This window comes from Manacus candei, unplaced genomic scaffold (genome assembly GCF_025592945.1).
Source record: "Manacus candei isolate 608988 ecotype Guabito, Panama unplaced genomic scaffold, ASM2559294v1 h1tg000109l, whole genome shotgun sequence".
Lineage (NCBI taxonomy): Eukaryota > Metazoa > Chordata > Aves > Passeriformes > Pipridae > Manacus > Manacus candei.
In genome coordinates, this window is record NW_026138157.1 from 582,008 (window position 1) to 596,104 (window position 14,097).

A 14,097-nucleotide genomic window follows, 5' to 3' on the forward strand; every position below is an offset into this window, starting at 1 on the left:
GTTCAAACTTAGCATAGTTCATCATACACTGTTGAATTTGTTCTTCTTTTTAAAGTTGTTCTAGGATTTTTTTCCTGAACCGAAGATTTTTTTCCCCAGAAGGAAACTTCAGGTGTCCATGAGGAGAACCTCACTGAATACACTGCAGATCACAATCCTCTCCAAGACCAGCCATCCCTCCTGTATAGCTGATTTCAGGTCTGGGGCTACTACTGTACAAATATACTCTTTTACAGGCCAAAAGAAAGGCATACACCACCATCAGCACAACAGTCAAGATAAAATAATCAGTCAAAACCACAGTATAAACTGGAAAAGGTGAAGAGAATATTAAAGCTCCCTAAATGTTTCAGTACAGCAATCCCAAGGGGTTAGCTTTATCTTTGCTCCTAACAACAGCATTTAGTTTAACATTAAGTACATGTTTATTTCTCATTGAAAGCCATGGGGAATGACTTTATTTCCATGCCATCAAATGGATGGAAACTGAATTTCAAATTGGCTGTCTGTCTTGCTCTAACAAGAGAAAGTGCAGGAAGGTAATTTAGTCAGCAAATTCATCTCCCCAGATATTATTCCTTAATTTTACATCTCAACCAAACTGAAAAATGTAAGAATTTACCTACTTGTCTGTTAATTACCATGTTTTTTTCCAGGCACTAAGGTAACTCATTTAAATAAAGTTCCCCAGAAACAGAAGGAACTCTTCAGGCAATCAAATGCAGTGGCCATGAGAAGACTCAGGAGGTTTACGCGAGTGACTCCAGTACCTGTGAAGCATCCTGGGGGAAAACTGCATCAAAGGCAAACATCTTTGGGACAGCAACAACACCTCTTCTGTGACCTGCATTCGAAGGCCCACTTGCTGCTGGATCATAAAACGTGATTTGTTTTTTTCGTGGGTCTACCTTTAGGAAGGACATGGATTCAGATGTTTCATGTGCTCCTTGAGAGGAACAAATCCTTACCATCACTTTCACCTGCAAGAATTCAGAAGAAAGCGACAACTTGAGTTCCCAGCTACAGATAAACACATGCAAAACATTCCTCCCAAACCCACTCTTCTTCCCATGATGTATTTGTTTGTAATGGTTAGGTGTGTCAGAACAGCCGTGGGACAAACATAGAGCCAGATTTTCCAGCTTGGGGTCTTCACTGAACTAATTAGCTTTTAAAGGTGCATTTTGTCTCTTCAGTTGATTCTGTTCCAATTTTACCATTTCAATTTATAAATGTCTGACCTGCAGGTATGATCCACTGTAGGTGTAACACCACACCAAAGAAAAGAAAATTCTAGTGACCTAGCTTTCAAGCATTCAGTGTGGCCAAAAGGACATAACACTTTGAAAATCAGTCTGAATAACACGGGGCTCAGACAGTTAGCGCATTTGAAGTAAATCTAGAAACTTTCAATTCCTTGTTCACATTATTCTAATAAAGAGGTGTTTTTCTCATAACTTTCCCAGGCAGATGCCTTTATGCTGTTATTGCTAGGCTTTTTAGTGGTTAATTGCAGATTTAATGGAGAAAAAAAGGAAGGAAAAATTCCCCACAAACCATTAAAAAGTCAAAAAGCTTGAAACAAAACCACTCGCCAAGTACCTTTCTATTGCAACACTACAAGTGATAATATCCTACACAAAGATTTTTAAAACAATATTTTTAGAAAGCTCAGACATGTTATCTGTGATTTCCAAAGCAGCTTATGGGAGCCAAATGACTGGGTGTGAGGAAAGTTCAGCAACGGCTGCACACCTGCTTCTTTTAAGTTTCCTGGAAATCATATTCTTACTTGAAAAACTTGTGAAATACTGCCTCACACCTATTTACAACCATTTATCCATATGAAATTATTCCAAGGTCAGTACCAACATGTTTTATACACATTGCATTGAAGTAAATTACAATTACAGGTGCAACTACAACTCTGAACTGCCCAGCGGATCAAACTTCAAGGAAAAGCAATGCTTGGCCAGAATTACTTTTTCCATGGTCAGTCTGAAATGTTTCAATAACAAGCTGAACAACAATATTATCTCCTTATCCAACTATCCAGACAACTCTCTCAGTACCAGTGTTAACCAGGTAGTTTCACTGGAAGAAGAGCCTCCATCGCTACCATAGCTGGAACACTTGCACTCTCCACAGCACCCACCAGGAGCTTCATCTCCTGCAACACAGCAAACATCCACTCCTGTTAAAGCACTTGCACTTGATTTGGAAGGGGAGTGACAGAGAGGAACCCCTCCACTGCAAATCTACCAGGTGAACCCTCCAGACATAGAGCACACAGTCACCTACTGATGAGTCATCACTTGGCACTGGTGAGGCCACACCTCAAATCCTGTATTCAGTTTTGGGCCTCTCACTTCAAGAAAGACTTTTCGGTGCTGGAGCATGTCCAGAGAAGGGCAACACAGCTGGTGAAGAGTCTGGAGCACAAGTCTGATGAGGAGCAGCTTAAGGGAGCTGGGAAAAGAGGAGGCTCAGGGGGGACCTTATTGCTCTCTACAGAGAACAATAGGCTGAAAGGTTGTAGCGAGTTGGGGGTTGATTTCTCCTCACAGGTAACAAGTGATAGGGCAAGAGGAGATGGCCTCAAGTTGCACCAGGAGAGGTTTAGGCTGAATATTAGGAAAATATTCTTCACCTAAAGGGTTGTCAAGCCCTGGAACAGGCTGCTGAGGGAAGTGGTAGAGACACCATCCCTGGAGGTATTTAAAGGACATGTGGATGTGGCACTTGGGGACATGGTCTAATGGTGGGCTTGGCAGTGCTGGGTTGACAGTTGGACTCGATCTTAAAGATCCTTTCCAACCTAAACAATTCTGTGTTTCTATGAGTCAGGCTCACTTTCAGCCCTGAGCTGGATACTGCACATGGAAGCCAGGTTCGAAAGCTCACATCTCTGATAAAGAATGATTCTCCATTTTATTGCTAAATTTAACCTTATATCTCCCAGAACAATTTAACTCCTACTTACTATGTTTCAATAATATTGTCATTAAAATGGTGTGCACATATTACACTGACACATTGTGTCTTTGCAAAAAGAATGGACTTCACAGTCAGCACTTCCCCGTCACTCCTGGATCCAGAGAAATAAAACCTACTTCAGCAAAGCAAAAAATGGGAAATGCAGGCAGCAAACAGAGCACTTATCTAAACAGCCACCCTCTGGGACTGCCCTTCATACCAGACAAGATGAAAAGATGATGGCATACACACCTGCACCCAGTGTGTGCAGTGAAATGAAGTGCCCAAGCCAGGATGATCTACAGCAGACAGGTGGGAACAGCAGGAAGCACAACGCTGAACTGTCCCTGCCTTTATCAGCTGGGAAGGGCAGGTAATTTGAACATTTCATTTAAGTTCTCAACTGTTCCATTTTTCCATGTCCTCCTCTCTATGCCAGCTAACCTACACACAGGCATCCCTACACAATTATTCAAGCACCCTCACAGAAAATATTTTCCACAAAGCAGCTACAAAAGCTTTTCCCCAACATTTTTTCCAAACAAAGAGGTTAAGAAACAACCAACCCTTCCCATAAGCACTGCAGGAGGCTCCACCAAAGGTAGCAGCAAATTCTTCCACCTATTGACTCAAGCAGCCCCTTATTCAACACTTTCTTTTCCTTCCCCTTTCATGGTAATATGAATATGAAAATACAGTTGCAGAAAACAAGCAAACCTTAGAATAAATAAAACAGCTGCCTCAAAAGCAAAGTGCATCAGAGGTGACACATTCAAGGCTGTTTCCCCATAAAAGCTGCATGAAGCCAGCTTTGTGTATTAGCCTGCTAGCTCAACCTTGACATGCTACCAGGGTGCTTATAGAAATAACCTCCCTTGGGCAAAAAAAACGAAATAAAACCTAAATGTATAAATATGTGTAAGTACAAATGCCCACTCCAGGTTCACTTGATTAAAATGAATTTTAAAATATATGCTGTTTTCAGAGCACTTATCTAAACAGTCCTTTCTGTTCTCTCTTCCACCTATTAGATTATAGCAGCCAGAGCTTGGATAAGAGGAAAATTGGTTTGCTCCTGACGTAAACATCAAGTTACCTTCATCAGGGAGTTGCTCCCCCTAAACACAATGATGGCTTCACCCTCAGAAAAACCCTGCATGTCAAATTAGCTTTTTAAGACCACCTCTCTGAAGCAGAAAGATTATAAAATAGCTTCCCATACCGGATCAGATCCCAAACTTAACAGGTCTCGAGGGTCATCTTCATTTTTACAGTGGAAGTGAGCTTTCAAGACAAATGGGAGTAGGAAGAGAAAATCAGCTGAAGGGAGTTCCCCTGTTTAAAAGCAGATTTGCCAGTAGAAAAACACTGATTACACCTTTAGTTTCTCTGCCCACTAAATAAATCTATAAGTGGTATCTACCAGAGACTGTAGGGTTATAATGTGTCACACTTATTCATGATGCTGAGCCAGACTGATTTCTCTCAGAAATAAAGCAGAAGTGCTCATGAAAGTACCAACAAGCATGAAGATTACTCAAACATATCCCTTCACAACAGCAAAAACTAAGAGCAGGCAGATCCCAGGTGCATGTACAAACTTCTAAGTGCATAAGGAAAGGTTTGATGCAATACTATTTATTCTTCTTACACTTCTTGCACGCCTGTGTCTGAGGACCAATATTAAGTGACAGGTTTATATTCTCAGCTCTGAAGTTCATCCCAGTACTCTTCTGGAATGAATACTGCTGGAAAAGCAGTGTACTATAGAGCTAGCATAGCTCTTGCCTTGAGGATCAATTTAACTGCAGCTTCTCCTGGGTCTCTTTATCTAGTTCTCATACAAAAGACATGCTCACCTGCAGGGACAGCAATGCACAGCGCAGGAAATCATCCAGATACAAGGGCTTGCAGGGAAGGGAGGATTCAAGATAACATGTGAACCCATAAATCTGAAAGTAACTTTGGCCCATAACTAGAGAGCAACTCAGCAATAACTGCGCTCCAATGCTTTTATTCACTTATGAAAATGAATTATTATAATTAAGTGCAATAACAATAATTTCAGGCCCACTCAGGATCACACCCAGCATAGGCAATTATTCAACAACATGTCCAGCTTTGTGTGGTCAACTCCAGCTGCAGTGGTACCAGCTACTGGTAACGTTTGTAAAAAGCAAGGAAACACAAGATAAGGAATTTAGAGGAGAATGAACAAAGAAATGGAAGAATAAGACAAGTTGAAAGGAATAAGAACAGGTCTGGTGGGGGGTGGAAAGAGAGCTAAAAGAAATGGGGGAGGAGGGGAGAGAGAAAGAACAGAAAAAAGGAAAGACAATACAGATTTGGTGATTTCAGAAAAGTCATCCCAGGCTATGGGCATCCTGCCCTGACCTCCTCTTACACTCCTTAAGGAGAGCTAAGACAGCACATCCATCCTGTGATGGAAATGACCCTTATTGCTAGAACCGGGTATTATTACTAACTCCTTCCCCCCCCCCTTTTGTGTATTTCTTCTTCAATGCAGAGGACAGTGCAGGGCAAGAAAAAGAAATGCAAGTGGAAGTTTATAATCATGGAGGATACAAGACTTTGTACACAGACATTCATACAGACATCAAATACTAGATAGAGGTTCTATTTTAATGAGGATGTTGATGGAAAAGGAGGCTAGCTTTGTATTTGAGTTCCATTTTTGCAAATAAAATAAACACAAACATCACAATACTTGCAGATTAGTAACATTTTTCTCAGTGCCTGAAGACAACCTAAATCATGCAAACCACTGAAGTATCTCATTAATTAACTGGCTCTGATCTGGTGGGTTTTGTACACTGGGGTTTCACACCCCATTGCTGAACTTTTCCAAATTCATGTTTCTGCAGAAACCAGCAGGTCAGCAGAATTGCTGAAGGAAATCCTATTAAAATCAAAAGTGTTTGGGAAAAGAAGATAGCAAATACATCTTGAATATGTCATTACAAGATAAAGAATTTTTAAAAATAAATAAACAAGGACCTAATTTGGAAAAGCTCTAGAAATTGGTGGCACAAGGTCAGAGACCCCTCACCCAGCACAACAATGGATGTAATTTTAACCTTCACTGGCAAGGGTGGGAGAGACATTCAGAGCAATCAAGGAATTATTTTTTTTAAGTTTATCTGTCTGTCAGCCTACAGTGGAAGTCAGGGCAAAGAAAGGCAACAAAAGAAAACATCTGCAAGCTAGAATTAATTCCAGCTATGTAAGGGCAAGCCTAATGGATGGATGCTGAAGTATACAAAAAAAAATCATACCACAGTTTATGCAAACATAAGGAATTTTAAGGGAGAAAAACTGGCAAAAGGGCACATTTCTGAAAAGAAAAGGGGGGGAAAGTAAAGGCCCATGTGTGGATGACAAGGGCAATGTGGATAATTCTTGGACTAAACCCCAGAAAGTTTTAGAAACATCTGATGAGATCACTAGAAAACCACAGATCTACTCAAATTTCAGTAAACTGTTGGAGTCCTGAGCCAAAACTCTAGGCCTTGAGATCTTTGACCCTTATTAAAGTAAAATCTAGATGCATATTTAACAATTTTCACCTAAATACTGAAATAACTCAGAAACTGAAGGCTGTACATGCTGGCTGGTACCAGCCCTTCCTCCTCTTGCAGCTCTCCTCCTCCACTGCTACTGGCTGCCCCATTTCACACCTAAGGGTCACAAGGAGAGACCTCCTACCCCATCACCACATGGCAGTCACTGTTCCCATGCTGTGACCTTCTCCACTGTGCCAGTCCCGTGGGACCCTTTTGTGTGGACTCGTGAATTCCAGATCCTCCCCCGAACATACTGAACGAGCTGGAGTTGAGGAGAATGGAATGAGGGAGTCACAGCAACCAAAATAATGAGTTGACTTCTGGACTCATCAAGACAGTGCAGAACATCAAGCTTATGTCACTGCCAGAAGGCAGGTCTGGAAAAAGTAAGAGACAGACAAAAAAAATGTGAAATCCAAAATTCAAAGCAACTCTGACAGCAAGACATGAACGTAAGACTGATGGTCAGAGGCAAGCTAGCAATTTTATCTAATAAAGCCCATGTATTTTGGATATGCTGAATTGAATGGAGCTATCACAAAGTCACATGTCAATGAACACAAAACTCCCCTAAGACCAGTGAGGCATGTGTTGTCCCAGAAGAAATCACATCCAAGGTTGAATTGGTAGAGAAAAGAGAGCCAGTGATAACAGAGAGAATGATCTACACAATTCTACACAATTTTAGACAGAAACAGCCAGGAGATTGACAGTCAGGTTCTCACAGATTACTACCCCATAACCAAGAGAGATGGAAAGGCTATAAACTCAGAGACCAGAGAAAGGGGAAAGACCATCTCACACTTAAAGAACCATATGATTTGAATTCTGTTCTTAAGACTAATCATGGACCTCTACTACATGTTTTAGACAATTAAAAATTTATATATATATATATATATATATATATGTATACACAGAGAGAGAGAGAGAGAGAGAGAGAGAGAGAGAGATATCAAAGTTGTTCACTCATCTCTAAGTGGAGGCTGCCAAATACTCTACACAGTTTAAAGAGGGGCAGACATGTAGATGGAAAAGACTCCACTAATTCACTAGGTAATGACTAGACTCCATGGCATTTTGAATGGTGAGGAAATTAAGATCCTGACCCAGTCAAGTATGTTAGCACAGGCATAACTGTAACATATGGTACCTCCTCTGAAATCAATGGATGTGCAGTGTTTATGTTTTTGTAGTGATGTTTTGTTAGCATTTGATGCTTATGTAGTTGTCAAGTTTCAAATTAGACAGAAGGAGAAGGAAAAAGTAAAAGGAATGGATTAAAAAGCATGTAAAATTTTAAAATATATGGGCTCAAGCCTTTTTACTAAAATAAAGTGACTTAATCTGTCTGTATTTTGGGAAGGTGATGGCACTATACTGGAATCCATTTTAGAAATGCTGGTCATATTCTGCATAAGAGCAGTATCATAATTCCTAAATGAACAACCAATTTGATCTTTAGCAATAAATGTCATTATATCAAATTTGAACAGACACTAAATATTCCCTGGAAACACACATCTTTGACAGGCATCGTGCAGCCAGGAGGTTAATTTTGCCCAATGTTCACAAAATGGCATATAGCAGCAGGTTAATTAAATAACTATGTTTAGACACCCACCACTCTGAATTAAGATTTCTCAGTGAGAAATTACAAAGAATTCACATTCAGTTGAATAAAGACCATTTTCCAATGAAATCACTTATTTTTCAACTACAGTGTAAATCAAATTACAAAAGTCCTAGTTCAGAGCCAATATTTTTCATGGATTTAATTGTAACTGACAGATATATAACCCTTGCTAAATTGGTTTACTGTGGGTAGTTCTTACAAGCTTTTCATATACTGCCACTACCAATGGATGGCAAATTTATATGCAAAATTGCCATGCTAGCATAGACCAGTTAGCTCCCCTGGGAGAACCTAAAAAAAAAAAGAAAAAAAAAAATCACTTCTATATTGTACTCTGTTAAAGAAGAATTGATTCTCTACTCCCAGAAAACATGAAGAAAACTATTTCATTTTTTCAAGGTGAAAACAGCAGAAGGTGAAAGTAGAAGAATTTATGTATTTTTATCTAACTTTTCCACATTTTTGTTTAAGCAGTTCAAGGTGTTTGGGCAGGGATACGCACACTTGGGATGATACAGTGCTACATACATCAATAGACAAGTACTTAGTATGATACATGACTTATATCAGAAATAAAGCTTTAGTCATTAGGAAACAAGGAGCAATAAAGATGACAAAATTAAGTACCTATTTGTTATCTGTCATCAAACCATCGTGAGAACCAGTGAATGGGACACACAGCACACTTAAGAAAATCCTACATGATTAGTAAATCATATTAGCAGTACCTTAGCTATCACTTGGTAAAGCATAAATGAAAGTAAATGCCTAAAACTCATAAATGGAGAGCAGTATATGTATACCTGTCCAAGAAACATGTCTGACAATTCAGGTCCTCTGTAAATGCTCCACTTCAATTATCTTACACAGGAGGATTCTGTCATTCTAACACAAAAAAATTGACAGAATCCTTGAAAGCGACAAGCACTTAAAGTTGCTGTTGTAAGTGATGCAGTATTATAAAGAATGAGCTGAATAGAATCCCAGAAAAAAAACATTTTGCATGAAAAAGGTTTCCTACCATGCTAAAGAAAAATAGCACATTAGAATGCTACGCAGCAGCCATTGTAAAAAGGATGCCTTTCTTAATACCACAATATGATAAATTATCTTAAGTAGCACATTAATGTCAGAAATTGAGCATAATCTAACTTCTTTCCAGTGACAATATTAAATGGCTTTCAGACGTCTTTCCTACTATTCTGACATTAAATTTAATAACACCCAGAGAGACCACAAAAATGATTCAGTTACAAGAATCATACTGCACTGGATCATTGCCTTTTAAGTAGGATTCAGCTAAATGATTTGGACTCTGATGCTTTTGGCACATTCAAGAGAAAGGTATGAATTTTACTATGTAACATTTATCAGTAGTGAGCAAAATTCCTTTCAGCATCCAGTTTGCATTGGTAGTGGGATTTTCCTTTGTGCAAGAGTTTGAACATTGTTGATTACATGAAACACAGGTTGCAGACAGACCTACCATTCTAATTTTTTTTCTTTTTAACTTTTCCCTGCTTGGTATTGTTGAACATTGACAATCCCTATAAGCACCTGTATAACATTTTGCAGTATTAGTAAAGAAAATTAACGAAAGGCTTAATTAAAGATTTATATCATGGGACAAGTCCACATACTTCTCCTGAAATTATTATAATGGGAAAAATTAGTATTTCTGAAATGTAAAAGGAATTAATAAGATATTTATTTTCCACCTTCCAGAAGAGTACTTGAAACAGTGAGAAATTATAAATTCAAATTGTAAAAGACACACACAGGCTCTCTGCTGAAGTAGGTCTCTAATAACAAATGCATTCAACCATAAAAGGCATATAGCAATTTCACCGAGCAGAACTGTATGATACACATGGAGATGATGATGTGAGATTAGGAACAAATTTAGATGTTGGGCTAAAATAATCAATAACTGAGTTCAAGTGCAAGAACTGGCCATCGAAATCTCTCCACATCCTGTCTCGTCCAGCGGTTCTCACAATGCACAGTAACTACCTTTGCTGTAGTCATGCAGCTTATGAAAAGCAAGAATTCAAGCCTCTTCCTTTCCCCAAATGCCTGTTGGGCTCAAAAGTTCAAGAAAAGGTCCCACAATCAGTGGCAGGACCTGTCCAATTATAGACACCACAGAAGAATGCTAAATAATCCAGATGCTGCCTTCAAACAGTTCCTTAGATTCAACTGTCCCATCGCCCAATTCAGAATAACTCTTATTTCTGTGTTTAACTTTGAAGCCAATGAAAAAGGCTTAACACCTTCAGCTCGCTATTGAGTCAGTGCTTCTGCCAAAGGGAGTTTTTTGCATGATAAGCCAATAGTCACAGTAGGACAGCTTTGAAAGTGCATATCAAGTAAGGATAAGGAAGACAAAATTCTAAGTACAGATCTTAATTTGTTTGGTGAGGTCTTTTCTCCAAAGGTTTAGGTTGACTGGGGTCAAGGTCAATGCCAGCAGTGAAATACACTCCACTGCTGCTTCTGCATGCTGGAGTCTGAGGACTCAGTCCTTCTCTCACTCAGTCACAGGAGTGCCTCTCCTCTGAGAAGGTAATTTGGAGATAAATACATGATAGAGGAGGGGACATCTTTATATTTCTTGTTACCATCCTCTCAAACTTCTTTAAAGATCTCACTTCAAGGAAGAAGGCGAGTACAGGAAAAAAACATCAATGAGTGGCTGTTATTTATACATTATGAGCCTGAGGAGGAACATGTATTTATATCACATATTGTTAGAGACCCCCTAAAACTAACAATGCTTTACCTTTTTGCCTTCTGAACAGTCAGTAAAGCATTTCTTTAGAAGCTCAGGTTGATAACAAACTAATGCTGTAGCTTCCACATTGGCTGTTAAAATGGCTTCTAGTCATGTCTGATTTCCTCACTGCTTACTGTTTGTGCATGCATAGTCAGAGCTACTTTTCTTGCATACATTACCCTGTATTAATCAATATGAAAGTCCATCTGCCTCCTTACTCACCCAGTAACTTCAGTGTCATGACATCATTTTCCAAATCTTCACAGTCAGTTTTAGTTTTGGCTGCTGTGAATACACAGCTTCACCACCTCACCCAAACTATGTAATAGAGACAACACCAAACAGGATGGATTTCCATATGACAACACTGCTAAACTTTCCTTCAGTGTGAAATCTACCCTCATTTCCTACCAGTTATTAACCCACTGGAGAATACATGACAAATTAGAGTTTTTTAAGAAACTTAGGTCAAGGCACTTGTCAAAAAGCTTTTAAATAATCCAAATACACTCTATAAATCAGACCAACCCTATTCTAATGTTCATTGACTCTTCCACAAAATGCTAATGTATGTGCTCCATCTGTAAAAACTTCAACAACTGATCCCTCCTATATGGCATTAATCCCTGCCTGCTAATTTTTATCTTTATTATTGTTTCAACCACTTTGCCTGGATACCTGGTCTCAAAGTCAGCCTTGTGAAACTATACTTCTAGATTCCCTCTGGACACCTTGTTCTACTTGTGGCCCTCACATTTTCCACATTATGTTCCTGTGTCTCTTATAGTATATCGAATACCAGCTAAAATACAACCTTGAGTATCCCTGGGGTGACAAAATATTTAGAATTACCACTGCAGGGACCATACAGAAAGCCATTCATATTTGCCATTGTAAATGTTTCAATGTGCACTTTACTCTAAGTTTCCAGCAGATTTACAAAAGAAATGAGACTACTAAGAATGTGTCAGTACAGATAATAATTAGTTGCTGTAGTATTCAGGCCTTAATCACTTACAATAAATGGTATTTTGGTACAGTTGGCATATCATTCATCTCTTCAGTTTGGCACATTGCTCTCACTGAAGCATCTTGGACACTTCATAGGTTTCCAGTTTGTTACTTCTATTTATCATTCTTGCACAACTTCCTCTCCTTGGAGGTGAGGAGGAAAAAGCTGCCCCACCAGCTGTAATAGCTGGGTGAGGGACACTGCTGACATGGAAATGATCACATAAACCAAGGACAGCATGAGCCACAGATGCTGTGGTAGGAAAAAGTGACTCCATAATTCATCACTGATTCTGTCCCCTGTGTGTATTTTATACTCATCACTGGACAGGTTGCAAAAAAACCTGAGGAAAATGATAAGCAGGAGGAGTGTAAAATAAAAAGCTGTTAGAAGAGAGACTGAAGTTAACAGAGGATCACAGCACAACTGCCAGTGTTTACTGATTGTTCTCTCAATTGCTATGATACTTAAAGCAGTGAGGAATAAAAGTGATTACTTTATTCCCATCACCCTCATCATGAGATACCAGCTGAGTAAATCTTGATCAGCAGAAGTTGATGAAGAGGAAATAATGGAGAGTGCTAATGCATAGTGAGCTAAATGCTATCAAAAGCTGTTTGGCATTGCTCAGAAAAGGTAAAAAACTATGAGGTTTTTACTACTAAAGTACACCTATAAGGAAGTGACACTTCCTTTGACCACAAGTTCTAAGAATTTGGACACATGAGATTTCATTTGTGCTGACTCATAATTTTTACAAAAAGCTGTATTGCTGGAGGGGTTTTTTTTATGGGCCAACACTGATATTTGTGATGTTGCAAAAGAGGAATGGGTTAAGAGAGACATTTAATAGGTATTGCAACTGGATCAGAGAAGATGCCTAGTTACTTTGTTTTTTGAGAACCATTAAAACTAGGAACTAGCACACCACATCACCATTTGCATGGTCTAGGTTTTAACTGTAAGAACTAAAGGGCTGATTCAATTAGCAGAGTGTTTCTATCCTCTCCAGCACAGCACAGGGTTCTTCCAAATTTTGGTTAACAAGTATGTGGTGAGAATGACTCAGCTGAAATCCTGGGCCCAAACAAACAGCATCTTCAATACTCAATGATCCTTGTAAGTCCTGTCCAACTCAGGATATGCTATGATTCTACGTTTTTAATGTTTTCAGCTAAGAGCTAAACAACAGACATTTTGAGGGTCAATAGTAACTCACTGACCCATAAACTCTGGAAATTCTTGTTGTAACATGCCAGGCAGGGGAGGAATGCCACCCACATTTCCAGCATACTACAGATATATGTCCTGTGCTGAAAGAGAAGCTTCCACAGCTGATTTGCTCAAGGTCCTACCATACTCCTTAGCATTTTGGTAGAGCTCTTCCCTGGGAAAGCTCTCTGCTCTACTCACTAATGAAGAAAGTAGGTAGAGCACATGACTCAAGGCATATAATCTCCTGCTATCTGGGATAATGCCCTTGATCTATATTAGACTTTTGAATCTTGTTCAAGACACCAGATAAACCAGAGCTTTCCATAAAGTACAGGTCTTGCTGGGAAGCTCCACCAGCCACCCTCAAAGCATAGTACAAAGGCTGAAGTTTCTTGGCTAGACATAGCTGGAGGCACACAAGCGCTATGAGGTGCAAAGACAGTTTTATTGAGCCGTAGGCACAAGGATATACAATCACACTTAAAAGTCTTCCTAAGGGAACGTGCCTCAGAAATGCCATGCTCCCTGTTATTGTGCCATGGACAAGTACTAAGTCTCACAGAAAAAAGGCAGGCACAACAAATGGGCTCTGTTAAAAAACACACACATAGAAAGGGTATTCCTTAGCAAAACCTCATCCACCTGGGAACCTCTAAATTACTGTGTCAGGTTTTCTGTATTTCACCATTTAATACTTCCTCCTCTTTTCTAAGACTGGAAAAACAGAAGAAACCACATTTTCGTCTGTGAGTTTCCACCTGCTTAAAACAGCCAAAACTATTGCTTTGTTTTCCATTTAGCACAAATTCACTGAGTTAGGAAATACAGAATATTCACTGTGAGCAAGTGTCAGCTGTAGGTATTTAGGCTGACAATCTCTTTCTGTTAATGCTGATTT

At 39.3% G+C, this 14,097-nt stretch overlaps 1 protein-coding gene across 1 annotated transcript in view; it reads right to left on the reverse strand.

The window, feature by feature from the left end:
- KIF26A (kinesin family member 26A) overlaps window positions 1–14,097 on the reverse strand; it is a 99,697-nt gene that overhangs the window by 15,339 nt on the left and 70,261 nt on the right. The window contains exon 6 of the mRNA XM_051769469.1: window positions 771–980. Coding sequence (XP_051625429.1) covers window positions 771–980 — 210 coding nt within the window. The remainder of the gene's footprint in view (window positions 1–770; window positions 981–14,097) is intronic.